General features: G+C 46.1%; 3 protein-coding genes across 4 annotated transcripts; 1 reads left to right on the top strand and 2 right to left on the bottom strand.

Annotated features, from left to right (window-relative positions):
* Nucleotides 1-753: 753 nt before the first annotated feature.
* cmtm7 (CKLF-like MARVEL transmembrane domain containing 7) lies at nt 754-8,704 on the bottom strand. Its single transcript, XM_070967391.1, has 5 exons — nt 8,490-8,704; nt 7,460-7,636; nt 6,765-6,863; nt 6,568-6,649; nt 754-5,683 (listed from the first exon to the last, which is right to left on the bottom strand). Exons 1-5 carry the CDS (start codon nt 8,601-8,603, stop codon nt 5,670-5,672), a joined length of 486 nt encoding a protein of 161 aa, XP_070823492.1. The 5' UTR covers nt 8,604-8,704; the 3' UTR covers nt 754-5,669.
* Nucleotides 8,705-13,885: 5,181 nt separating this feature from the next.
* Nucleotides 13,886-17,861, bottom strand: siglec15l (sialic acid binding Ig-like lectin 15, like). Its single transcript, XM_070966975.1, has 6 exons — nt 17,772-17,861; nt 16,361-16,738; nt 15,842-16,204; nt 15,218-15,259; nt 14,895-14,981; nt 13,886-13,920 (listed from the first exon to the last, which is right to left on the bottom strand). Exons 1-6 carry the CDS (start codon nt 17,821-17,823, stop codon nt 13,886-13,888), a joined length of 957 nt encoding a protein of 318 aa, XP_070823076.1. The 5' UTR covers nt 17,824-17,861.
* Nucleotides 17,862-17,949: 88 nt separating this feature from the next.
* LOC139334277 (sialic acid-binding Ig-like lectin 15) lies at nt 17,950-21,611 on the top strand. 2 transcript variants are annotated; one of them, XM_070967072.1, is made up of 3 exons: nt 17,950-18,758; nt 20,205-20,597; nt 20,789-21,611. In XM_070967072.1, the coding sequence occupies exons 1-3, from the start codon at nt 18,704-18,706 to the stop codon at nt 21,211-21,213; spliced, it is 873 nt and encodes a 290-aa protein (XP_070823173.1). In that variant the 5' UTR covers nt 17,950-18,703; the 3' UTR covers nt 21,214-21,611. The 2 variants fall into 2 exon arrangements, with proteins under 2 accessions (XP_070823173.1, XP_070823174.1); XM_070967073.1 differs by having other exon boundaries at nt 18,728-18,758; nt 20,208-20,597; nt 20,789-21,216.
* The last annotated feature ends 6,299 nt before the right edge of the window (nt 21,612-27,910 follow it).

Here is a 27,910-nt window from a genome sequence, read left to right as displayed (position 1 = left end):
GGCGAGCGCTCAGGACGCGTTCAGCCTCCTGTCAACACTCGACCAATCAGCGCCTCTCGAGCTAACCAGCACAGCGTCCCAGCAGAGCCAGGCTCACCAGCAGCTTCCAGTAAGTGAAACCAGCCCATTTCAGCCGAGGCAGAGCGGCTTCCTGCGTTAACCTCGCTGTGGCCCAAAGCATGAAAAAGAAGAAGGAAAAACATCGCGCTGAGACGCTGCCAGGGTTAGAGACAGACAGGACGACTGACGTCTTCTGAGACGGCCGCTAAAGTCTAAACACTGGAAGAACTGGAGATCTGAGGTCGTTTCTTTACTGCGCTAACGCGACAGGCTCGACTCCACTCGCTCCTTAAAATACTCAAAGTCATGGATCATGAGGACCTCTGAGAGGACAAAGACTATGATGGACATGAAGGACCACAGAGCTCAGCAGTCTTTTCACATCTGGCTTCACCTGAAGTCGAGCACCTCACCTGTCCTGTGACGACTCTGGTCTGTGTGTGCTTATTCTACAGGTTAAAGAGCAACTTCTGTCTAAAGTTTTCTACTTCTGCTTTAACTCTAACGTCGGTTTTCATGAGCAGGCGGCGGCAGAGCAGAGACGATGGAACACAGGGACAGAGGAATACTGTGAAAAGTACACAGAGTCTGTACTCTGTAAAGTCTACACTGAACTCTCAGGAGAAATACTTGCTTGGTGTCGTGTTTCGCTTTCATGAACAGCATCGTGTTAAATTATCATGAGACAGAAATGGTGCAATGAGCCTTTAATTGACAACATGCAGCAGATCACAGCTCGCAGTTTGAACACACTTTTTAAAAATGTAGAAAAACAACACAAGTCGTGAGCTCTTGGTGATGAGGCTGATAATACTGTGGACATCTTCTAAAACAGAATAAAATCACTGCACCACCACAAACATGTCGCCTTTCTGACTGGGTCTCCGTCTTCTTCAGCTTCTTCCCTCGCTGAGACCGAGGCGGTCCATCAGCCGGCCGATGGCGGACGGCGGGCTGATGGACCGCCGATCTGCACAACAGAACATAAGGCACTTTGGAGAAAAACCTAAATAGTCTAAAGGATCTGTGTGTCTGAGCTCATCCTGTTTCAAAGATGATTCTGCCGTTTTTTCACGTTTTAGCTCATTAGCTACGAGCGCTGATCCAGAACCGTGAGCGGACACCGCAGCCGGTCAGCAGGTCCGGAAAATTTGTTCCGGAAAGAATGAAGGAAACACAAACTCATCGTTTACGTCACTGTCTAATCACTGGGTGCTTCACAACCTTCTAATCAACTCTGAAGGAGTTAAAAACCTTCGATGATGATCTGACACTTACGAACATCGTGCAGCACTCGATGAGTTTGTGTTTCTGACTTCCTTCACGAAGCTGATTTTTCAGATATCATCCTGAGCCGTGATTCGCTGTACGACGGTCCAGGATCAGCACTTTGCCAGCAAACAGGTGGAAAATCATCAGTGAGAAAAGCAACATTAAGCATCATAAAATACATACATGCAGAAATAAATGATGTAAACAGTCTGTGTGCCTCTGGCCTGGAACCAGAACGGACCAGAGATCATAATGATGTCAGTTACAGCTCAGAGGCTCAGATCTCCCTCTGGAAACACCAAAGGGCCAAACTGATGCTCAGATTCATTCTGGCTCCACACAAGACGTCCAGGCAGCTTCAGAAAAACCAGCTTCAGGGTCCAAAGCAAAGGAAAAACTCTGCATATCAAAAGTTCAACGATAGAAAAACAAATCAAAAGAAAGAACTGCTTCAGGTGCTGACGTTCATGAAGGTCAGACTGGATCATTTCACTGGTGTCATCACGTTTTATCAGAGCATCCACAAGCTCTCTGTGTCCAGCAGGTGCAGAGCAGAACTCAAACAGTGCAGCCAAGCAGCAGGAAATACAGCAAGCGTGAGCATCTCGACTACCACAGAGACGTCATCTGAGAGACGCAGCGACGCTTCACCCGGTACAAAACACGACGCCGTGAAGACCCTGCACACTGTGCGCCGCCGGCCCGATCGCCAGAGAGACGCGCCGCCGGCCCGATCGCCAGAGAGACGCGCCGCCGGCCCGATCGCCAGAGAGACGTGCCGCCGGCCCGATCGGTCATGTGATCCGCCTTCAAACCAACCAATCACAAACCTGTCATTTGAGCAGCATCTTTCTGCTTTTGAAAACTGGTTCGTGCGCGTTGGTTCAGGTTGGTTCACGCTCACAAACTGACATCAGTCAGGTTTTAATCAGACCTTCACGGCGAGGACCTCACAGTCGACCTGCAGCGCGCCTGTCAGACGGCGTGCAGGGCCTTCAGCGGCATTCGGAGGAAAGACGATGATCTGTATTTAAATCCCTCAGAATCTGTCCTGTAAACCAAACTCCCACACGGCCGCAGTCAAGCGAAACATTCGATTTTCATCTCGTCAGAAATAAACCTGCCTCAGAGGAAATGGAAGAGCACGTTTCTTTGCAAAATCTGAAGCGTCACACTCGATTTTTGGCATCCGATCAGCAGTAAGGCAGTAATCTGAGGATTAACGTCTCAGCAGAGTTTAGCTTCACATCGTCCAGTTTCCCGTTCAGCGACGGAGCGCACGTCCGTCCTCCGACAGCAGGTACGACCTTTAATTCTACAAACATTTCTCCAGACGCAGAAAGAATTCAATCAGCTGAGTCAAACCTCAGTCAGCTGCTTTCCAGAACGTCAGTTAGCACGTAAACACGAACGTGTCAAAAGAACGAAGAATAAAAATGTCATTATAAACTTCTTTGTGTTAAAAGGCTAGCAGGCTAGCTAACATGTTGACTTAGATAATTACATGTTAATAAAATGCCGAGCTGTTGCAGTTAACGACACTTTAACACTAAAGCAAAACGAGTGAGAACGATTTGGCCGCCGTCGCTACGTTAGCATGTGTAGCTTAAACGCGGCAGCAGGCTAACGAGGCTGAACGGTTCCTGTAAAGTAAAACTTCGTTTCCAGCTTGTGTTCAGAAAATATTTAACTTTTAAAAACTCCAGCTTCTGTTTGTCAAGACAGAAAAGGATTTTTCCCTTTAAGAAACGGACCAAAAAGCTGTTTTTGGCATCAAAGCAGCGAAACGCGTCCGACGACAGCGAGCCTGGTTCGGAGGGAAGATCGTAAACTTGACCACTGAGCTTCAGCTGAATGCTCGCTCCACAGAAATGTTTGTAGGACTAAAAGACAAACTGCATACTAATCCATCGGCGCGCTGCTGAGAAGACGCCTGTTCTGATGCTCTGATTGGTCAGAAACTGGCGAGCTGGGGTCAGGTGACGTGGAAATCTGTGCGCACACATTAATAAAGAGTTTAGTCACTGAATGAAGGCGCCGTCGGACAGACGTGAGGAAGGAAAGGTGTTTGAGATAAACGTCTTGTGCTTTAACAGTCGCAGGTTTGATGATTCTCATTCAGTGCAGCTAAACGAATATTTACAGCATGTTCACGAGTCCGCGGACGTTAATCCGCGCTTTCATTTATCATTGAACACTGAACGCTTCACGATCTGAAAGCAGCTTCTAATCAATCAAAATGACCTGAATCTGCATATTCATGACCTCAGATCGTCATTGATCTGTGCCCAGTTTATTTATCCGCACGTACGATTTACTGATCGATCTTCATGAATCTGTAAATACTTTTTATTACGTATGTTTTATTATGGACGTGTGTGCTTTTATTCCTTCTGGATATAGTTTATTGACCCGTATGTAGGTTCTATGAATCAGTACAGATGTTTTATTAACTCAGGCATACGTTCAATAATGCTTTGGCGTGTTTTATTAATCTGTGTGTTTTCTGTCATCCGTGTGTGTGTTATTAATCTTTTATAAATCCGTGTGAACCTGTAATGAATCTGTTTTGTGTCTTTCTAACGTGCACGTCATCGCTCCACATGACTCTGTATGAATCCATGTGTCCGTTTTCATTATTCATGACTGAGCATTTAATCATTTTCTTAATATCTGTGTTATTGTGTCCTTTATTGATCTGTGCGTGAAGTTTTTTCATTTGTGCGAACAGATTTCCCCCCCGCCCCCCCAGGTGATAACCACTGTTTGGTTGACTGCTGCCGTCGTTCTTGGCATCATGTCTCTGTGCTTTGGACGTTTGACAGTTTGTTTCTGGAAGCACCAAAGTCGGCGACCTCTGTCGGCTTTACGTGGAGAAACTACGAAACGTCGGTTTGAGTCACGGCTGCTGAAGTCCACCGCAGACTGAGCAGCTCTTTACTCGCCTCGAACTGAAGTTAATGTGATGCTTCGTGGGAGTTTGTGTCCCACTTCGTTGACTTTGGTCAAATTTAACGGTAATTTTACCATTAATATGAAAAATCAGTCAAAGTTTACTTTTTTCATCACAGCAGTAAAATTACTGCTTGAAGGACATCAAGTTTTTCGTCTCCACAAACCTCATGTGCAGAATTAAACCAAAAACATGGCAGTCCGTCTCTCAATGCTGTCTGACTTCCTGTCTGTGGCTCTCAGCTCGTTGGTTCCTACTGACATTAATCTTTAGAAACACCTCACAGACATTCAGTTTCTTTTTTTAATTTCCAAAATCAGCTGCTCGCTGTAGATTTTCTGAGCAAACAGCAGGAAACAGCACTTGTTGGGGACTATTTTCAGCGGCGGATGAATCCACATTTGGTGCCGTCGTGTGTTTCAGACACTCTGTTTGTTCTTTGGTTTGGTTCTGCACATGAAAACACAGTTTACCACCTGACTTCTTTTCATTAGCGGAGACACAGCAGCGTGTCTTGCTTTTTGAGTTTGTTTGCGTTGTTAGCATGCTAATGTTTCCAGTTCAATTCACATAAAGTTTTAGCATGCTATTGTTTTTTAGCACACACAGTAGTAGCCCCTGAGTTATGTTTTAGCATGCTAACAAAGTCATTAGCATGCAAGTTATTCTCTGTGAAATATAAGCGTGTTAATATTTGTTAGCACACCAGAATGAGGAGAAGATTTGGACACTAATATTTTAGTGTGCCAGCAAACATTAGCATAGCAGGCTGAAAGGGCTCTACTAGCCTAATCATCATTTCGTAGCTGGGCATTTTTGAAAAGTGATTTTAAAGTTGAAAACGTGGTCCAGACCGCTTTTTCCGAGCTGGAGGAATAAAAGACGTTGGATTGGATGAGACGTTTGAGAACAAATCAAACAGATGAAGTTAGCTCCTGTAAACCGCCGAGGAAACGTAACGCAGAGGCGACGCGGTGACGAAAGACAAAAGACAAAAGGTGTTTTATGGCACACGACAGGAAGGGGGCGCTGTTCCTCCAGAGTAAACACAACTGAAAGTTCTCTAAAAACACATGACTGATTGTTTGCACCGCAGCGTCGTTCGTTCAAACTGATTGGACCAGAAGTGTTAGCGAAACGTTGATACTGACGATGTGACACTGAGCACCTTTAACGTGAAGATGTGGCTTTAGAGGTTTGATGATCGGGGATGTCGACGAGTCAGAAAACAATGGCTGGTCCTGGTTCAGCTGTTACATTACCTCTGCAGTATCAATCATAATCCAATCAGGTTAATTATCCAGGTGGTTGCTAGGCAGAAAAGTGACCAGGACACAGGAAACTGCCAACGCAGCCATCTGGTTCCTCCATGACCTTCATCTTATTACATGGCCGCACCTGGAGGGAAGAAAGGAAGGACGGAAAGAAAAAAGGAAGGAAGGAAAGAAAGAAAGAAAGAAAGAAAGAAAGAAAGAAAGAAAGAAAGAAAGAAAGAAAGTATGGAAAGAAAAAAGGAAAGAAAGAAAGAAAGAAAGAAAGAAAGAAAGAAAGAAAGAAAGAAAGAAAGAAAGAAAAGAAAAAGGGAAGAAAGAAAGGACAGACAGAAAGAAAGAAAGAAAGAAAGAAAGAAAGAAAGAAAGAAAGAAAGAAAGTATGGAAAGAAAAAAGGAAAGAAAGAAAGAAAGAAAGAAAGAAAGAAAGAAAGAAAGAAAGAAAGAAAGAAAGAAAAGATGGCAGAGTCCAAGAGGAAAGGAGGAAAAACAGTGCAGAGAACAGTGATGAAGAGACGATGAAGAGGAAAAGATAAAGTGCAGTAAACATAACTTCATGTGTTCATCATGTGAGTGTGACTCACGTCTGATTATCATTCCACGCTTCACTTATTAAACACAAAGCTGCTTCAGTGTTGGAGGAAATCTTGATATTTTGCCTTTCAGCTCCCCTCTAACGGCTCATTAGCACAGCTAGCATAGCTAGCATAGCTAGCATAGCTAGCATTCCTCCCTGAAAGCCTTGGACACTGTGTCTGCTGTCAGATGTATGTGAGTACAGAGTCACAGTAGTACTACCACAGTGCAGAAATACTCATTCTAACTTCTGTAAAAATACTGAAGTATTAGCACCAAAGTATAAAAACACTCGTAATGCAAAATGGTCCATTTCAGAATGCTAAATATTAATCTGAATACATAAATTCTTGGATTATAATCCTGACAGACTCATGAATGAATCAGTTTAATGTCATGCTGCGTCCACTGAACACGAGACAGGACGAGACGTACCGGTCTGATGGGGGCCGCAGGTCACGCTGTAAGACGTCCACAAGCTAACGGCCATCAGGAAGGTGGCGATGAAGCCGAGCACCTGCAGCAAACACACAGCAGAGGACGCGTCAGCAGGAAACGCGGCCGACAGACGGCGAATCCAACCTCGCCGATGAAGAGCGATCAGCCGAGCCAGAGTCAGCGAGCTCACGTACCGAAGCCGCCACCAGCGCAGACACTCCCCCGCTCTTCACCGCGGCGACGATGGAGGCGATGAGGACGAGGACGGTCCCGACGGAGTAATGAAAGAACTCCTGAAACAGCAGAACAGAGGAGGCTTCAGACAGGAAGCAGATCAGGATCCGATGGAACACTCAGAGCTCACAGAACGACACCGCGATGACCCGATGCACCTGAACGCACCTCGCCAGGACAGCTCCTGACTGACGCTGAGGTGAAACCGTCGAGTCGGCTTCAGGTGATCTGCGGCTCAGTTGACTCTCGTCAATAAGACTTTGTCATGAATGATAACTGATTGATTGATTGATTGATTGATTACTTCATATCAGTGAAAATGAAAGGTTCTTGTTTTTTGACCTTTGTCGGCGAAAAATCTGCCTCAAACCTCCATCATCAGACTTTCATCTGAAGCTCTGCTGAGAGGATTTGATGTCCTATAAAAAGACAAATACAAATGAGGACGTGCGTCTGTGACGAAGCGGACACCTGCACTCAGGACAGACGCGTCCTTCCTTTTTTAACTCTGCAAAGTTAAACTCTGTGAAACAGGATCGAACGTCACATCTGCACGACCGACGCTGGAGAAGCAGTAGTGAGATGATGGGCAGACTGATGGGAAACCTGCTGGAGGACGATTTCACCTCAACGTCTCAAAGACGGCCGTCCTCACCGTCAGCGGCCAGTTGATGCAGGGCATCTTCCCCTGCAGCCTGAACAGGTGCATGAGGAAGAAGATGACGAGGGCGACGAGGAACCACAGCGTCACCACCTCAAAGTACTGGAAGGCCGCCCAGCTGGGCCAGCCGCGAGCGCAGTAGACGCACAGGAAGGCGATGAGCAGGGCGACCTGGACGGACACAAGCAGAGGACACCATCACCTGAAGATCAACACCAGCTCAACCAATCAGCTTCTGATCCTCAGATCTGAACACTCAGAGCCACTGATCCAGGATCAGAGCATATGACAAACACCGCTTCCTGCAGCTGCTTCCAGTTCAAAACTAACATTTTACAGACGAGTGACGGAAATATTGATTCCAGATTTACGATTTATGTTTACTGTGATGTTTCGCACCAAAATAATCAGTCACGTTTACAAACAAAAGTTTTCTGATTGGCTGGTTTCTGATGAGCATCAGTTTATTTCTACAACGTTTTGTTTATTATCATAAAGAATCCTTCAAGAAGCAAAGTGAACGGATCAATAACTGATCAATAATGATCATTTCAGTGAGAAATCAACGTAAAACACATCCGAATGTTCCTGTGAGGCAGAATGTCCTTTAAAAGTGTATGTAAAGCAGTATTTGTACATCAATATCTGAATAACAGTTTATGTGTAGTAATATCTGTATAATCAAGCTGGTTCTTCTTTAATGTTTTAATCTGAAGTCTGAATAAATCTCAGATTAAATTTACTGATAAACCTCAGATTAATTTTCCTCCATGAAATGATGAACACATGAACATCAGACGCTTCTCGTTTGTCGTCGAGTCTCAGTTTGCAGAAATGAACGTTTAAACAGTTTTAACTCTTTAAAGTGTTTAAACCCTCCAGCTAACGCTCGCTAACGGTCACTAACGGTCACTAACGGTCGCTAACGGTCACTAACGGTCACTAACCCTGTCCCGGTGTGTCGGTGTGAACAGCAGCCGGATAAACTCCGTGTTAAACTGTCATATGTGCGCTGGACTCTCACCATCTGTCCGATCTTGAGCATTCCCGGGATGGTGAAGCAGTAACCCACGTTCAGGACGCCGTCACCGGACGTCCTGGTGTTCGTGGTCGTGGTCGTGATGACGGTGTGCGACATGTTGGCTGAAAACAACACGGAGAATAAACGTGAATGTAAGTTAAATTGCGGCAGAGTCTCCGTCGACTGTAGCGTTACAGCGTCCGTCTGAGCGTTACACCCGTGTCAAGGCAAACCGGATAAACACCGACACTTCCGGACACACTTTTCACAATAAAAGCCATGAAGACTACGGAGGCAGGAGGAGGACTTTTTCAGAGGTAATCTAAGAATAATGGCATTTTAAAGTTTTTGTTAAGAAAGTGATAAAACCATGTTTGTATCTTCAAACGAATGATTCAATTTTATAAAAAAAATACATCTTCATAAGATAAGATAAGATAAGATAAGATAAGATAAGATAAGATAAGATATATTTTCATGCTGAAAGTCTGCTTGGTGCATGAAAGTTGTATTTCCACAGCGGAATATATATAAAACATATATGAATATAAAAAGTATTCTCAGCACCACAAATTCTCCTCTATAATACTACGATGGTGCCTGAAGACTCGAGGGTGAAAATCCCAAACATCCTATAAACTGTCTGCGTGGATATGTAACATTTGGTTTATGTGGGGAAAGCTTGAAATCTTGAAACTTGAAGTGAATTATGAGGATTTTTACTCACTGAGACTTCAGACTTTGACTTCAGCCATTAGACTTACAGAGAAGAGTTTTTCTTTTCAGCCGCCACTTCAACTTCTTTCAGAGATTTAAGTACAAGTTCATTTCCTTTGATATCCTCAACTTCAGAGATCTCTGTAATATTAACCCACAAACATCAGACAGAATAGAAAACACTGACAGGGAACATTTTACTGCTGCATGAACACTTTTACCTTTTTAAGTGCTGCTTCCAGACGTCTGAGGTTTTGAATGCAGAAATTTTACTTGTAAAAGTATCACCTAGCAGTATTAGTACTTTTACTAAGGATATGAGTACATGATGTGGAATCAGATTCATACCTTCAAAATAAAACCCAGACTGACAGGTGAAACCTTTTTGTCTCAGCAGGTGAAGAACTGATGGACAGAAGACAAACAACTGCTGAAGGCAGCAAACCAGCTGAAAACACCTTCACTGATTGAAGTACATGTTTGTATCTGACTGCAAAAAGTACTTACTACATACAGTACTGTGCGTGTTTGAAATAGTGTGGGCGAGTGCTCGGTGGAGGGGTGGGCACAGCGGGGGTGTTTCTGCTCTTCGCACTCATTTTGTTCTGTGAATTTGTGTTTCATTTTAAAAATGCAGTAATTTTTTGTGGTATAAGTACTTTGATCTGAGTACTTCCTGCACTGCTGATAGAAACAGACTTACCTGCTCTCTGTGCTCAGCGAGTGTTTGACAGTAACACAGCAGAGTCTCCGTGCCTTTACTTTGAAGTAAACATCCTGTATGTGCTGGTTCCATTATGGTTGAGTGTATCACTGTTGACAGGCCTCTCTGGCTCTGTGTGTGTGTGTGTGTGTGTGTGTGTGTGTGTGTGTGTGTGTGTGTGTGTGTGTGTGTGTGTGTGTGTGTGTGTGTGTGTGTGTGTGTGTGTGGAGGTGTGGTCCCTGTCAGGAAACACTGCAGCAGCAGCAGCAGCGGCGGCCTCACTGATGGGTGTGAACGCTCCAGAGAAAGACGCCGACCTTCAGTCCAAACACTGATTGTTGTCGGATCAGTGATGGGACACAAAGCCGCTGCCTGGACGTTTCTCTTCACACGGGACAGACTGTTCCAGCTCGCCGAGAGGACGCTCAGCGGAGACAAAGCCTGGATGGCTCTGTGCTGCGTGGAGCGCTCAGTCTCATCCTGTGGCCTTCATCAGAGGATGCTCGGTTGTCATGGAGATGGTTTAGTTGTTATCACTTGTTTTTTTAAGACGTTTCACAGGATGAAATATGTTTAGTTTACAGGTTTCAGACTGTATCACTCATGTTTGCCCTTAACTTACAGTCAGTACGTTTATGGCTGGACAGTACAGTACATGGCCAAAAGTATGTGGACAGCCAAAGCTGGTCCACTCGTATGTATTCAGAAGCACGAGAGCCTGAAGTACGTTCAAACCCTGCGTATGTCAGCATCATCAGCTCGTTAACGTGTTCATGTTTCGGTCAAATGTTCCCTGTAGAAGCTCTTCATCACTCGGTGCTGTGCATGGTCATCATCACTGACTCCAGATGAAACGCTGAGGGTTTGTTTGCTGAGGCGACGGCCGAGCTGCTGCCTGCAGGACAGATAACTGTGGAATAAACGTCCTGTTTGTGAGCTCGTGTCTGTGCTAACTGTTAGCCACAAGCTGCAAGGTGAAGCTTCAGGAAGACGAAGAGGAGCTGAGCGTCCACAGAGAAGCAGAGTCTGAACTGTGAACGATGAAACGATGATGGTCATTTTATTTTTATGTTTTCACTCATTCACTCAGGATGAATTCACGTCTGTTTCCTTTGAATTTACTGATGACGATGATGATGATACTGAGCCTCCTGAATTTTTGAATGCTCTCAGAGCTCTCATCCATAATTGAAGATGCACCCTCAGTAACACAAACCTGGAGGAGAAAAGGCACCGAAAGACAAAGAAAAGGGCAAAGTGTGCTCCTGCAGCAGGGCCGCAGACATCACGTGTCCACTGGATGAGGACAGCCAGCCTCCGTCCAACTCCCACATCCACGAGTCTCTTCTAAATCAGAGAGCTGCTCACGTCAGACTGAAGCTCCTCTGCAGTGAATTCATCTCACCTCATGTCACATTTTAAAGGCTGAAGTGACAAAGAGCAGAGACGTTTTCCACTTTCACAGCTTTATCTGTCACCATGGAGACCTAACAACAGATGCTACCCGCTTTGAACCACATCCTGCGGCCGCGGCGTGGTTCAACAGACACCAGTGGATGCACACCAACACGCACTATCACACTTCAGCAGCAGCAGCAGCAGCAACAGGAAGTGAAGCTGAAACCTGCAGCAGCTTCTGGACTGCAGCCTGAAGCCTCAGTGAGACCAGAGGACAGAGACGCCCCGATCAGCCATCTGTGTTTATCAGGCTGAAGACTCAGGTGTGTCAAACTCAGGTGAGCGAGCCGCAGCCGAAGCCTCAGCTCACCGCAGGAAGCAGCCGCGCTCACCAAACCACAGAGGCTTTTCTGGTTAGTGAGGAGTTTCACCCGAAGCAGGTTTGAAGTGAGAAGATCGTTTCCCAGAGACCTGACCGGCCGAGTCAAACCTTCAGAGAGCAAAACACAAAATAAGATAACAGAAAAATGTTCTGGAGACATTTCAGCTTTAGTTTGGAGCTTTAGTTATTTTTAACCCTGAGTTCAGCCTCTCAGGCAAACAGCCACCATCTTTGATGTGACCTTGATCAGACCTTCACCTAAAAGTCTGCATAGGCGCCACCTCCCAAACACTGTGCCCGTCAATCACCCCCCCCCCCCAACCTGCTGCAGCCTCCTCCTCTGCTTTCACTTCTGCTTCCTGTCAGGTAGCAGTCAGAGTGTTTGTGGAGCTTTGATGTTGTCATGAATATATTTTTAACTGAGAGGTCACTGAACACGACATTAATGATTTCTATATTTAAAAACCTCCAACATCTGAATAGAAAGAAAGACTTTCTGAGCACAAGCTGTCGCTGCTTCTCCTCATACGTCACACCTGCTGAATCATTACGCTGTGGCTGCAGTCTGACATGTTTCCGGATCTTTTAAAACAACGGATTTCACTCAGCACCTCATCAGGATCAGGATCAGGATCAGGATCAGGATCAGGATCAGGATCAGGATCAGGATCAGGATCAGGATCAGGAAAGACCTCAGATATGATCAGGAACATAAACAAAGTGAATGGACGCCTCTCCTGTTTTCATTGAGCCCTTTGACTTTCCACTGAGGAATGCTGATCATAGGCTCTCGCTCGGGGGGCCCCTGACCCCTGAGGCCCCCGTGGCCTGAGCCCGGATTGTTATTCCTGCATGTCAGTGTGTGCCGGAGCATGAAAATCTCCCTTCATTGAACTTTGGGGACCAAAATAAAGGTGGAATCACAGTAAGTGAACTGCTGACACGATCAAACCATTGGACAGACCAAACCATTGGACAAATCAAACCACTGGACAGATCAAACCATTGGACAGATCAAACCATTGGACAGACCAAACCGTTGGACAGATCAAACCATTGGACAGACCAAACCATTGGACAAATCAAACCACTGGACAGATCAAGCCATTGGACAGATCTAACCATTGGACAGATGAAACCATTGGACAGACCAAACCATTGGACAGATCAAACCACTGGACAGATCAAACCATTGGACAGATCAAACCATTGGACAGATCAAACCATTGGACAGATCAAGCCATTGGACAGATTGAACCGTTGGACAGATCAAGCCATGGGACAGACCAAACCGTTGGACAGATAAAACCGTTGGACAGATCCTCTGCTGACAGAGTTGAAGTTGGCCTCTGGCTCCCCCTGCTGGACAGTCTGAAGACTGCAGCAGCTCAAACCCCAAACTGTGAACTGATGCTTTAAAATCTCACCTGAGTTTAACACCTGGAGCTACCTGCAGTATTTATGACATCACAGCTACTTTAGAGCCAATCAGGGTCCAGGATGAAACACACGTGATGTTTCCAGCTGTTTAACTTTTTCAGGAAAGAATTTAAGGGAAGAAAATGAGACACAAATGAACATTCAAAGAAGGTTTTCTGTCTTAAACGTGTCTGAATGTTACTGAAAAACTGAAAAATAAGTGAAAAACAAACCATTAAAGGAGCCACAGACTGAAAAATATGTTAAAATATGTTTATATTCAGCGTCAGAGAAAACGAGCAAATATCACATCCAAAGTTTCACAGTTTTCAAAAGAACTAAAACCTTTGTCTTCAACTAAATGCACATTTTAATCTGCTGGAAACACGACGTGATGCTGAACGCTGAACGGCTCGATCAACCTTATCGATACTGTTTCTGATCACTGTATCAATGCAAACCTCGCGGCGAGGACGAGGACACAAGACGTTTCAGATGTAGTTTCTGAGGAAGAAAAATCTGAACTTTTCCAAACAGGAATGTTTCCTTCAGTGTTCACATTAGAATCAAGGACCTGAGCTCAGAAACCAGGTGACAGCATTAATATGAGAGGATGAAAAAGACCTGGACCTGGGACACAAACCGGACCGGATGTCTCATTCCAACTGCAGACTGAGCATCTCTCCCTCAAGAGAAATGAGTGAGACGTCGTCTTCAGTCTTCTGTCTTCAGTCCTCTGTCTTCAGTCCTCTGTCTTCTGTCTTCGCCTTCACACCTGAGTCACTGCTGAAGGTTCACTGGAGAATAAACAACACCTGAAACACAAAGTTCATCCTGTAAAATCTGCAAACGCCTTCAGTAACTGAGTACATTTACTCAACTACTGTACTTTAGTACAAATCTGAGGTACTTGTACTTTTCTCTTCTTGTTGTTTTCTGATTCGACTTACAAAGTTTATGAAGTGTGACGTAATGTTAGAAACGAAACCACCAAAAAGTTTAAAGTCCAGCTGAAACAATTAGTCGATCAATCAATTAATCATTTGGCAGAAAATTAGTGATCAAATATTCTGATTATGATAATTTTTCATGTAAAATATTTCATCGTTTCTCAAACGTGAAGATTTGCTGTTTTTCCTTTGAAGGATTTCAGATTTCACCTGTCTCTGAACTCACCTGTCTCTGAACTCACCTGTCTCTGAACTCACCTGTCTGAACTCACCTGTCTGAACTCACCTGACTCTGAACTCACCTGTCTGAACTCACCTGTCTGAACTCACCTGACTCTGAACTCACCTGTCTCTGAACTCACCTGACTCTGAACTCACCTGTCTGAACTCACCTGTCTCTGAACTCACCTGTCTGAACTCACCTGTCTGAACTCACCTGACTCTGAGCTCACCTGTCTCTGATCCTCACCTGTCTGAACTCACCTGTCTCTGATCCTCACCTGTCTCTGAACTCACCTGCCTTCTCCAGGTGTTGTCCGGAGTTGTTCGAACTCGTTTGTTGAGCTGTGAAGGAAAAACATCTCCTGAGAGCTGAAACTACACAAATCGATGCGGCTGCTTTGTTTAGACTCTTTGTTTTGTTCTGCAATGCAAATGACCACCTGTCACCTGTCACCTGTCACCTGTCAGGTCAATGTGAGAGGAACAGCAAAGACAACATGTTATTTTGAGAAATAAACATGTAAACAGCAGAAATAAACATGTTGCACATAAATGCTCCCAGAACTTTTGAAAACCACAATCAGTAAAGGGAATCGTGTGTGAGAAAACTGACTCACTGTTCAGACTGAGGACAGAGTAAACCGCCTGAAGCTCAACGTCGCCCTCAGCTGGACAGTCAGAGCGCTGCAGCCGATGATTCTCCACTTCAGATAAACATGAAAACAGAGACAACAGCAAATGTTGGGATGCAAAGTGTTTGACATGATAAGAATGAGCACTTCTACTTGTGATACTTTAAAGACCGTGCGTTGGATTTAGGGCCATCTAGTGGTGAAGATACTCATTGCAACCATCAGTAAAGGATCCAAACACTTCCTCCACCACTGTTCATTTGTCCTCTAAATGTCTGAAAAAGGTCACGTGACCTAAAATCACTTACCTACGTCTGCGTTTCCATAAACAGGAGAAGTGTCGGGCGGAGCTGAGGAGGAGGAGGAGGACGAGGGAGATCAAACACACGAAGAATCTGTTCATTTCAGAGTCATGGAGACATTTTGAACTTCATATGAGAGGGTGGAGAGAAAGATTCATGAGTTCATTCAGTCTGAACGTGCTGAACTGTGACGGCGTTCAGCAGAAAGAACACGTGAAGCGTTTGAGTGGTCGGTTAGACGTGTGGACGAGTCAGCCGAAGGAAAACTAAACCACTTCGTTTTAAAGGTTTTGGCCTGCAGGGGAGCAAAGATCAGGTGAAAAGGTTCCAGTCTTTCCTTTTCTCACCACTCGTCCAACATGGCCTGTAAGGTTTCTCTGCGCCCCCCCATCACATAGTGGTCTGAAATCATCTGGTTTCACTGACCTGCAGCAGTGTCTTCATAGACAGGAGACGACTCGGCTCGAGCTGCAGGTCAAAGTTTGGACGTGAAAATGAAAAATAAGTGAATGAAGCAGGTTCAAACAGCAGAGAGCGATTTCCTCAGCAGGACTTTTACTTCCATCAGAGTATCTGTGTGGTACTAGTACTTCGACAAAGGCTCTGAATACTGAGTGAAGAGCAGCTCACCTCTGTTCCTCCTGTAGAAGATGAATCCTGTCACCAGCAGCAGCAGCAGCAGCACGATGAGGCCACACGCCGTCAGGCCGATCAGCAGACTGTTACCTGGTGGATACCTCCTCTCTGCTCCACCCAGCCTGCTCTCCACCCTGCAGGTGAGCACATCCTCCTCCTGGTACGGCACAGAGCTCACCAGCCTGAAGGGGCCGACCTGAGAGGTCTGGACCTGGTCTTCTGACAGGCTCCTGGAGGCTGACCGCCAGCTGACGGTGGGCAGCGGGTGGCCCTCCGCCTCACACCGCAGACGCTGGGTGGCGCCGCCTGAGCCGGATCTCGTCTCGACCACTGAGAGGTTCAGGATCTGAGGATTAGCTGCCAGGAAGACATCATGGCCAAAAATAAAATACAAGTCAGTCACGTAAAGTCTGGGACACTTTTGTCCTCATTTGTGGCTTCAGTACGTTTCTGCTTTCTTCTGTTTATTTTAATGTGGAAGAAGAAGAATGTGCCGAGCAGGTAAGACCTCACCTGTCACATAAAGATGTGTCTCCTTCTGGAGAGTTTTCCACCAGCCGTCCAGCTCCACGCGGCAGAAGTACGTCCCGTTATCAGCGTCGTGGACCTGCCTGATGAGGAGGGACAGCTCCCCCCGCCGAGGATCTCCCCTCAGAGAATATCTTAAGCCTGAACCGGAGCAGCCGCTGGGTTCCTCCACGGAGTCGTTCTTGATGGAGCAGCTGAAGAACGGCAGAGCTTGGGACTCTCTCGCCAGCCATTTCACGATGATCTGCCCCGAGTAGTCCTGCTGTCTGGGATGTGTGAAGGAGCAGCTGAGGACGGCGTCCTCTCCTCTGGGGACGGTGACCACCGGAGCGACCTTCATGTCCAAGGACACTACAAGAGACCCTGAAGAGGAGGATCAGGATGAGTTCATGGCAGTTTGGAGTTATTTCAGCTGGTCTGAGTTTAGGGTCTCTGACCAAAGAACGGTGGCATGGGTCCATTTTACAGACTGGACTGGACTAATCTGGTCTAGGTCACGTTTTAGTCCAAACTGGACAGCTACTGGTCATGGGTTCAGCCTGTCATAGCACTTATATGAGATCCTCTAGAGTTCTGGAGGAAATACCCCGATGATGTCATAGTGATGTCATTGGGGGTATCTCAGCCTGGGCTCAGAGACGATCGAGACTCTTCCGTGTTCATCACATGACCCACACTGAGCCAAAGAGCGTCTTTCCACACACACAATCATTGAGCCCAACACCCCGAAACGAGTCTGATCCTCATCAGAACTCATCGGTTCTTTAAAGCTCCTGATCTCATTCCAGACCGTCAAATCCCAGCGATGGTTCAGGTCCTGCAGAAGGTTCCCTTTAACATCTGTATGAGACGCACTGTAAACCAATCAATGGCGAGGTGGCCGATGTCAATCATCCAGCATCACCCAGACCCTTTCCCAAAAACTGAGCGAGGAGTCTAAACTCAACCAAACTGTGACCGTTTTTATGACATTAAACGTGTTAGAAAAGCTTTCGCTGTTCGCCGCCGGGATGCGAACTTGTTGGACGGACGGACGGAGCAGTTTCTCTGCTGTCCAATGTCTCTGCAGATGGTTTTACAGTGGAGTCACTTTAAAGGCGTCTGCAGAGACGCTGAGACAACATGTCGATCAGGTTGGATTAAAGCTGACAGGAAGTCACCTGAATCAGCCACAGGAAGTCTCTGACACACACGCTGTCCACCTCTGCTGCACAGATTCTCATCTCTCAAACCTCGTGGAAGTCACTGGACTCCAGCTGAAAACCCTCTTTGTTAAACTGACCGACTGCTGTCTTCAACGTGCGGTCGGTTGTGTTCTCGTCTGTTAACCGACAAACCAAACGCCACAGCGAGCGGATGGTCCCGCCCCACCTGGATGAAGAAGGACGGGTCTTACCTGTGATGATCGTGGACAGAACGAGACAGAAACATGGAGTCTGCTGCCACATCCTGAGGACGGTCAGACAGACGAGGCAGCAGAACCTCAATCTATAAGAGAAAGTGAGCCTCCAAACTAAGAGAGCAGCAGAAGGAAGTCTGATGAAAGGCGTCATGTGACCTGCATCGTTTCCTGTCTGAGAAGCAGAACTGGGAGGATTTGAAAGAGGACACATGGACAGAGGACATAACGCAGGGTTTTAGTGTGTGTGTCTGTGTTTGTTCTGTTTGATGTTTGAGCGCCTTCATTTTCACGAAATCTGAAAGTCAGACGTTCAAACAGCAGCGACGCAAGAACGTCTTCATTCAGGGGACAAAACGTGGGACAAAAAGACAACAATGACAAGAAGAGGTGAATGTGTGCTGTTTCACTGGCTCAGGCGTCCTCTCTGTCACTGAAGGACGCTGAGTCACAGCCTGTCGTTCAGTTTGTCTGAACGATCAGTTAGTGAACAAACATTCAGCCAATCAGCAGCTTCTGCAGACGATCGGCCATGTTTGAAGTCTTTAAAGGAAAACTGTCACCGAGTTTTAACCGGTTTCCAAACTCTCTCTGTGCCCCTGTCAAAGTCAAGATGGCCGCCAGCAGGTCAGACGGCCAACACGCTGAAAAGATGAAGAGCTGCACAGTAGTCCAGCAGGCTCCAGCTGCCTCTCCCAGTCTGCCCACTGGTTTTACTGGATACACGCTGACTGCTAAAAAATAGACATGAAGGAAGTAGAGAGAGAAGAACGGAAAAACACACACAGTCTGGGTGGTACTGAGTCACGAATGACACACACACACACACACACACACACACACACACACACACACACACACACACACACACACACACACACACACACACACTCCCATGCCCTTGCTTGTGTTGCTTCTTCAGCAGTCTCATGATGGACGTCCAGCTGGTCTGCATGTTGAGTCTGCTGTTACCTGTTATAGGAGGTGAGCTGACACACACACACACACACACACACACACACACACACACACACACACACACACACACAGAAACATGGTGTTGTATCTTTAAGGATTGTTTTAAACTTGAAATATCAAAAGTGGGAGAGAAATTGTGGAAATAATGAAGAAAAGACAAAATTGGAGTTTTGTGGTTTTAATATTGTTTTTCAGAAAATGTTCAATAATCGATTGTTTTAATCGATTATTGAATTTTAAGCTGTCTGTCCGTCTGTCCGTCTGTCCGTCTGTCTGCTGGTGGACACATTTCTCCTTTCAGTTTGAGGACGGAAATGATCTTTACTGTAGTACTGTAAAGTACTGCTTCAGTACATATTTGAGGTACTTGTGCTTCACTTCCACATTCACATTCTATACAGCTTTACCTCTACTCAACCACATCTCTGAGGCAAATAATGTACTTTTACTCCATTACATTTACATCAGCTTTAGTTACTCTTCAGATTACTTCCTGTCCAGTGAAAAGCTCGTATCTCCAGATGTGCTGAAGTGAAGGATGAAGAGTTCCTTCATGTCTTCTTCAGCTCAGTAAACTCTTTAAAAGCCTCTTGATCAGCTGAAAAAGCTTCATCACAAAGCTGAAATAAGATGAATGAACACATGAACACAGCAGGAACATGAATGAACACATGAATGCAGCAGGAATATGAATGAACACATGAATGCAGCAGGAATATGAATGAACACATGAATGCAGCAGGAACATGAATGAACACATGAACGCAGCAGGAACATGAATGAACACATGAACGCAGCAGGAATATGAATGAACACATGAACGCAGCAGGAACATGAATGAACACATGAATGCAGCAGGAACATGAATGAACACATGAACGCAGCAGGAACATGAATGAACACATGAACGCTGCAGGAACATGAATGAACACATGAACGCAGCAGGAATATGAATGAACACATGAACGCTGCAGGAACATGAATGAACACATGAACGCAGCAGGAACATGAATGAACACATGAACGCAGCAGGAACATGAATGAACACATGAACGCAGCAGGAATATGAATGAACACATGAACGCAGCAGGAACATGAATGAACACATGAACGCAGCAGGAACATGAATGAACACATGAATGCAGCAGGAACATGAATCCACAGACAGCAGAGAGAAACACTGACAGGAACTCTTTACTCACACAGGAGTTTACTTTAAGTATTTTAATAGTACTCACATACTTTTACTTCAGTAAGGATCTGAAGGCAGAGCTTTTACTGGTAGCGCAGTATTTCACAGAGTGTATTAGTTCCTTTACTGCAGTACCGGATGTGATGTGTGGAACTTGTTGGTGGACATCACGTAGGTTCTCATGTATTTCTCGGCCTGTCTGAGGAACGTTTGGCACTTGTGACATTGAACCGTAGACGCTCTTCTTCTCTTCTTCCCAGCAGCCTTTGGCTCTGGGGATGACGGCTGGTCCATGAACGTGCAGTCGGAGGTTCGAGCCATCGAGGGCTACCCGGTGGTGCTGCCCTGCACCTTCAGCCACCCGCAGCACTCCCAGCATTCCTCCCTGCAGGTGCTGTGGCGTCTGGGCCACGGCCAGGCCGCCACCGTCCTGTACCGCTGCACCAGCCGGACCGGGGCCCCCACCTGCGAGCCAGGGCCCCAGCAGGACCAGCGCTACCGGCTGGAGGGCAGCCCGAGGGAGCACGACCTGTCGCTGCGGATCAACAGCGCCACCCTGCAGGACAGCGGACGCTACTACTGCCGGGTGGAGGTTCAGGGACGAGAACACATCAGCTTCGAGGATAAGATGGGAACCAGACTGAGGGTGGAGGGTACGTTAATACGACACCACAGGTGTGGTCACGTCCAGAAAACTCAGAGTAAATGAAAACAAGAAGAATTTCAGTCTGAAGGCACAGAATCAGGTGCCGAACAGGTGTGAAAGCAGGAGAATTTAAATTTAATGTATGAATTAAAGTTACCACCAGGGGGCGATCACGGCACCTTCCTGTCTGTTCTGCAGCTCCTCCAAAGATCCTGGCCCTGACGGTGGAGGGCAGCGAGCAGTCCGGGTACAGAGCGGTGTGTCGGGTTCAGGGCTCCCCACTGCCGGACGTCCAGTGGCTCGGCCCGGACGAGCTGCTGGAGGGATCCCCGCTCGGGCCCCTGGCTCAGGGCTCCGTGGCTCACTACCACACCGTCAGCCAGCTGAGAGACGTGGAGGCGGGCCAGCAGTACACCTGCAGCGCCTCCAACCCGCTGGGCAAAGAGCAGGCCACCCTGTACGTCATGGCCCCCCGAGCCCCCCCGTCTCAGCCCGGGGCCTCGCCTCCTCTGCTGCTCCTCCTGTCTGTGTCTCTGGGAGCAAAGGTGCTCCTGCTGGTCGGGATGGGGGTGTGGATGGTGCAGGGAGGCGTTCTGCAGGGAGTCAGCTGCTGGTGGAAATAACCGCTCTGAGTGTACAAAAAGCCCCTCAGTCAAATAGGACATGAAAATAATGTCACTATTATAATTTAAATGTTTGTTAATGTGTTTGTTTGGTGCAGCTCCTCCATCAGACAGTGGAGGCCGCTGCGAAAACAGATATTTAATGATGATTTAAGAAAACACGGTGACGAAAATGTGTCTTCAGAAGAGACGTGATAAATACTGTACATTAATAAACAGTCACTTTAATGGCCTGTTTATATTGACTGTTATTATCATGTTTGTTATTAATCACCTGACTTTTATCATCCAATGAAGTCGTTTAATTATAATCATGTTTAATGAGGACAAATACTAAATGATTATGACAGACAGGTGTTCATGTGGGAGCAGTGTGATGTGTAATAAAGGATGTGATTAGAAACAATCGTGTAGTTTCTTTAGGATCCCAGATTACAGACGCTGTTTCACATTACATTTCACGTGTGAAAGAACTAATTCAATCAACCAATTAACTCTGATATTAAATGGATGGACAGTAGGGATGTCCTTGGAAGAAATGCTCCATTAAAACCTCTACAATAATCTTAATATTGGACATTTGATCTTTTATCGGATGTCGTTCTTCTTCACAAACTTCACGTTTGCTCGTTCGGCTGATCAGAGTCTCTCACTGGAATGAATCAAACTTCTGTTTCATTCAGTTTGTTTTGTCCTGATTCGTCCGTCTGAAAAATGTCTTTCTGCTGTCTGAGTGTTCAGAGGACACGTGGCTTGTTAAAAACTGACTATGAGGTCAAAGATGGATCATGGTCTCTCTCTCTCCTGCACTGAAGGGCTGCTCGCTCGCCCGGATCTGCTGGTTGGATGAAACACGACGCTCGGACGGACAGACGGTGTCTCCAGCCATGTTTATTGATAACAGGCAGCTGTATGTGTGTGTGTGTGTGTGTGTGTGTGTGTGTGTGTGTGTGGTTTTACAACAAAACAAGAACAAACAACATTTGCACACAAGCACGGCGGCGCTAACAGGAAGCATTAAATGGTGCTAATGCTAACAAATGCTAATAGCATATCTCATAAGTACATATTACCTGTTACTGAGCGAATCAGTGGTATTATAAGACAGCATACACACCAGCCAGACCTCTGTCATAATAACACACTCCAATAGAAAGAAAGTGGTCTGTGAATCCCAACATGCACTGAAGTTAAGATCAAGTTAAATAAAATAAAGAGCATCAGTGTTTCGCAGTAACAGATTCAGCCAGTGGACATTCTGCTGAACTAAAGCCGCAGAAATCATCTGATTCTGCTGACGTGTTTCTGATGGATGACACACGCTTTACCAGATAGACGCCCCGTCCTTTTCTCTCATCCTGTTGCCTGGTTTTCATAGTTTCGTTGGTGTTTTCCGTCCGTCGCTCTGATGGAGCGTCGCTACTCGGTGGGAAAGAGGGCGGGGCTGCTGTAGCAGACAGGATGGGCGGCCTTGCAGCAGTTCTCGTCACTCCAGCCAAAGTCCTTGTTGTTTTTCACACTCATGATGACGCACTGGCCATCGTGCACCGTGCCAGGCTCGCCCTCCGCCCAGTTGGTGTCGATGACTGGATCCCTGCTCAGCCAGTACCAGTCTCCAGTCTGGGAGCTGCGACGCATGCCGATCCACACGTCCTTCAGGCTGTCATTCTTGGTCTGGGTAATTTTTTCGTAGATCAGCCTCTGGAGTTGAGCCTCGGGGAAGCTGACCAGCTCCAGGTCGTGGTCTTTGCAGTACTTCACGGATTCGCGCCAGCCGCCTGCCACTTCTCCGATTTTAACGACCTCTGGAGACACGACGCAACCCCTGAAATCTGTTCAGATGAAACAAACTGAGATGAGACTGTGTTTCTGATGAGAGACCAATCACGGCCTGAGTACAACAACTGGCCAAACAGTTTAGCAATCATAGCTTAGCACCCAAACTGGGCGCGGCAGGTTTCAGGCTCTCGAGCTTTGGATTCCTCCACATGTTGACGTGGTGTCTGGTGACGGGTAAGTTATACTAAACAAAATCTGTTCACAGCTGAAACTGGTCCTAGAGACAGTGTTTTAGATGAACTTGGAGAGCTAACATTGGCTTACTTAGCTGGTTAGCTAGAGCTAATGACACTTGAAAGTAAAGTTAGACACACACATGCTTTAAGGAGCTCATACCTGGGGTTTCACTGATGATGGGTGCTGGGTTTCCAAACAGAGCATCTCCCTTATTTCCAACAAAGTAGACAGCCATTTTGGAGGAAGCGTGCCAGATGACGTTCTTGTCTGATGCCAGAACAACAGATGCTGCCACATACTTTGTCCCTTTCAGCACGTGCCATTCTGGATTCTCCAAAGGACGACTTCCAACATGAACCCCGTCAGTGAAATCCTTGTGGACCATGATCACGGCTGAGTTCTGCACTTTGGGCATTGAGTTGATGAGGAAACAAGCGGCGAAGTCTGTTTCTGGGATCAGACTGAGGAGTAACCCCGGGCGGTAGAAGATGGCGGTGCCTGCTGTCTTGATCAGCGGCGAGTTTGGATTGAAGGCTGCTACTTGGGTGGAATCTTTCTTTGACAGAAGAACGAACGTTTCGCCTTCAGCGTCCTTGGCCAGAACAGGAGGAATGTAGAACGTGAGCTGCTCTTCTCGGGCTGGCGGCAGCATGGCGTACAGCTGCCCGCAGGTGCAGTTGTGCCTGATGGCGCAAGTGTGACCGAAGAGGACCGCCACCGGCTGCTCAGCGTTCACAGCCTGCAATGCCTCCTCTGGTTTAACCCAGACCTGAGCGATCTGGTGGGGCTGAAGCGAAACTTCCTTGGGCACTGCACCTCTAACAGTGACCTTGTTTTGCTGGTCTGCATTGATGATAATGAGTTTGAAGGGACCTCTCTCTGTTACAGCCAGTGTGACATCGTCCACGGGGTGAGTGGTTCCTGTGATCACAGGTACCGGTGGAATGAGGTAGTCTGTGCCCAGTTTGTCAGTAGGTATGACCAGAGCAGTCTGGATACTGTTGTTTTTAAGCATGACGACATGGACGGTGACCGTCTTGGTGGCAGTAATTTGAAGAGTTTTGTCGGCGATTTCTGTTCTTAGGAGCTCCAGATCAGCAGCAGGTTCATATTCAAAACTTTCTCCTGCGTTCAGTGTCTTTCTCGCTAAATTCTTGCTGTGCTTCTTGACCTTGACCTCGGTGTCATTATACAAGGCGGTGATTTTGACATTGTTCTGGGCCTTATCAGGGTGATAATAGGCAATGTTCTCCGGAAAAGCAATGATGAATTTCAGACCAGTGCTGTCTTCAGGTGGAGCGGCTGTGGAAGGAAACAACTGAAACGGTCACAGTCGTGTCTTTTTAAAAGAAAAACCACACTGAAGGACTCTATGGAAGGCTATGGGGAACTATGACACAACAACTGACATAACCTCAGCTGATCACAGCGGCCTCTGTGTCACAGGGGCTTCATTGACATTAATTCATTGTAATTAAATGCATTTTATTCAGTTTAAAGCAGCAAGTGTATGATCCACTTTTTGTATGGGACGTGTCCATCCAGAGGACTGAAACCTGCTTCCCACATAAACTCAGTGCTCCCAGACAATCATCCCACTGCATCTAAGGTCTGAACTTATGATGGCGTTACAACCTCAAACTGCTGCAGTCAGACTGAAACATCTGTTAAATGCTCATGGAGAATTTCCTGGATGCTGGAAAACATCACAGTCCATCCGTGTCCACCAGCCACGTATCTGACTGTCACTCAGTGCAGCCCAGAGCCCAAAGCGACGCCTTCACCATGTTTGTTTGGTCCAAAGCTCCACATGATTACAAACACATTCAGATCATTGAGATGACTGAGAGGAAAAGCATCCAATCAAACATCTGAGAAGATCAAACAGCAGATGATCCCACAGGAAAGCATCATATTTCATAAACTCTTCATCTGTTTGTGTGAAAACTGACTAAAGCTGTCAGATACATGTAGAGGAGTAAAAGTACAACACAAAGTGCACATAGTGCAAAGTGCAATTACTTTTTTACTTTACTGTACTTCGTCCAGCTGTGGGTTTTACCTGAGTTGAGTGCTGCCGGCAGCAGGAACAGGAGCAGCACAGGAAACATGGCGTGACCAGGATCACCAGAGATGAAAGCAAAGCCGGTGAAACCTGCAATGATCAGACGAGTTAAAGACCTCACCACTCAGACGAGCTGAGTTTCAGCGATGGAAGTGTTCAAATCCTTTACGTCAGGGAAAGTACTAATACCACAGTGAAAATACTCCATTATAAATAAAGCTTCTGCATTCCAAACCTTACTGCAGTAAAAGTATGCGAGCATGTGTGAAGAACAGGCTGTTTTCAATTTGTGACGAAGCTTTTTCAGCTGATCAAGAGGCTTTTTAAGACTATTGAGCTGAAGAAGACATGAAGGAACTCTTCATCCTTCAGTTCAGCTCAAACATTCAGCTTCAGCACAGAGGATGAAGAAGAGTTTGAGCTCTGAGATGAAGAGGAGCAGAAGTATAAAGAAGCATGAAATGGAGTAAATGTGCTGAAGAGTCAGAGTGAACATTTGTCATCTTTCAGGTGAAGTTTGTGTCTTACCTGCTCGTCCGTCGTCAGCGCTCGAGGGTTCTTCTTCTTCTCTCCTTCAGATGAGGAAGCAAACATTTGTCAGTCAAACACGATGGAACAAGTTTGCATGAGATTCAGATGAGGAGGCCCAAGGTCTTCTGAGGAGGAGAGGACAGGAGAGGAGGAGGAGGAGCTGTGGCACAGGAGGGAAGAAGGAGAAGGAGTTGAGTTGAGGAGTGGTTTGGGAGAGAGGAGGAGAGAAAAGGAACAGGAGAAGAAGTTGAGGAGGGGAAGAGGAGGAGGAGAAAAGCAATGAGATAGAGGAAGCTGAGCAGGAGGAGAAAGGAGGAGCAGCAGCAGGAGGAGTGAATAGAGTGACATCATTAAACCCGTCTGAGGTCAGCTGATCTGCTGCAGGCTGGTTGTTTTGTTGCTTCCTGGTCTGATCTGGTGTCAGTTTGACAGTCAAATCAGTTTGAGCCTCACAGACTCTGAACTCGAGTTCACATCTGTGTCAAACAGAACCGAGAGAACAAACACAGAACAAACACAGAACAAACACAGAACCAAGAGAACAAACACAGAACCAAGAGAACAAACACAGAACCAAGAGAACAAACACAGAACCAAGAGAACAAACACAGAACAAACACAGAACCAAGAGAACAAACACAGAACCAAGAGAACAAACACAGAACAAACACAGAACCAAGAGAACAAACACAGAACAAACACAGAACAAACACAGAACCAAGAGAACAAACACAGAACCAAGAGAACAAACACAGAACAAACACAGAACCAAGAGAACAAACACAGAACCAAGAGAACAAACACAGAACCAAGAGAACAGACACAGAACCAAGAGAACAAACACAGAACAAACACAGAACCAAGAGAACAAACACAGAACCAAGAGAACAAACACAGAACAAACACAGAACCAAGAGAACAAACACAGAACAAACACAGAACAAACACAGAACCAAGAGAACAAACACAGAACAAACACAGAACAAACACAGAACCAAGAGAACAAACACAGAACAAACACAGAACCAAGAGAACAAACACAGAACAAACACAGAACAAACACAGAACAAACACAGAACAAACACAGAACCAAGAGAACAAACACAGAACAAACACAGAACCAAGAGAACAAACACAGAACAAACACAGAACCAAGAGAACAAACACAGAACAAACACAGAACCAAGAGAACAAACACAGGACCAAGAGAACAAACACAGGACCACAAAGGAAACAGCAACAGTCAGTCAGTCCATCAGTCTGTCCATCAAGGACAAGGCAAATTTATTTGTATAGCACAATTCATACACTAGGCAATTCAAAGTGCTTTACAGAAGCATAAAAATCCATTAAAATCATACATTTCAAATAAAGAAAGAGAGTAAAAGAGAATAGAAAAATAGAAATAAAATGCAATTAAAGGAAAATTAGAAACAGAAGCCAGTAAAAGACAATAATTTAGCATTTAGAATGATTAAAAGCATTCAGTCTGTCCTTCAGCTCAGACTGTTCACAGATTCAGTTTTGGACACAAGGTGGCGCCACAGACATGCTGGACAGTCAGATTCAGTTTGTGTGTGTTTGGGGACAAAACCTGAAAACTGTCCCTTGTTTTAATTGATCATCAAACAGATCAGTGATGTTTAGGTGGTGTTTCTGGTCTTATGAGACAAAAGTCTGTGGACGCCTGAATATTGACATGTGACGATGGAACCTGTGACTGTGCTGCTTCAGAGACCAGACCATCAGGCAGGTCCAGGTCCAGGTCCTGGTGCTGGTGAGCAGGTCTGGATCACAGCTGGTGGTCCAGCTCGTCCCAACACGTCCAGGATGTTTCTGAGGACATGCTGAGGACAAGTTTCAGAGAGCATGGGCATTTTGTAAAATTATGACTCCTCTGAAGAGTTTGGACATTTTTGAGAAGTGGGGACACTATTTTTAAAGACATTTCGGTTTTGTTTGGACAGTGGGGACATTTTTGGACCTTTTAGGAAAGTGAGAATGATTTGTGAAGGCAAGGACATTTTGTAAAATTAGAAGTCCTTTGGAAAGTTTGGACGTTGTCTTGAGGTGATGAGGAACACG

This window comes from Chaetodon trifascialis, chromosome 7 (assembly GCF_039877785.1).
Source record: "Chaetodon trifascialis isolate fChaTrf1 chromosome 7, fChaTrf1.hap1, whole genome shotgun sequence".
Lineage (NCBI taxonomy): Eukaryota > Metazoa > Chordata > Actinopteri > Chaetodontiformes > Chaetodontidae > Chaetodon > Chaetodon trifascialis.
The sequence above is the reverse complement of the archived record's forward strand: the minus strand, read 5'-3'. Positions and strand labels throughout refer to the sequence as shown.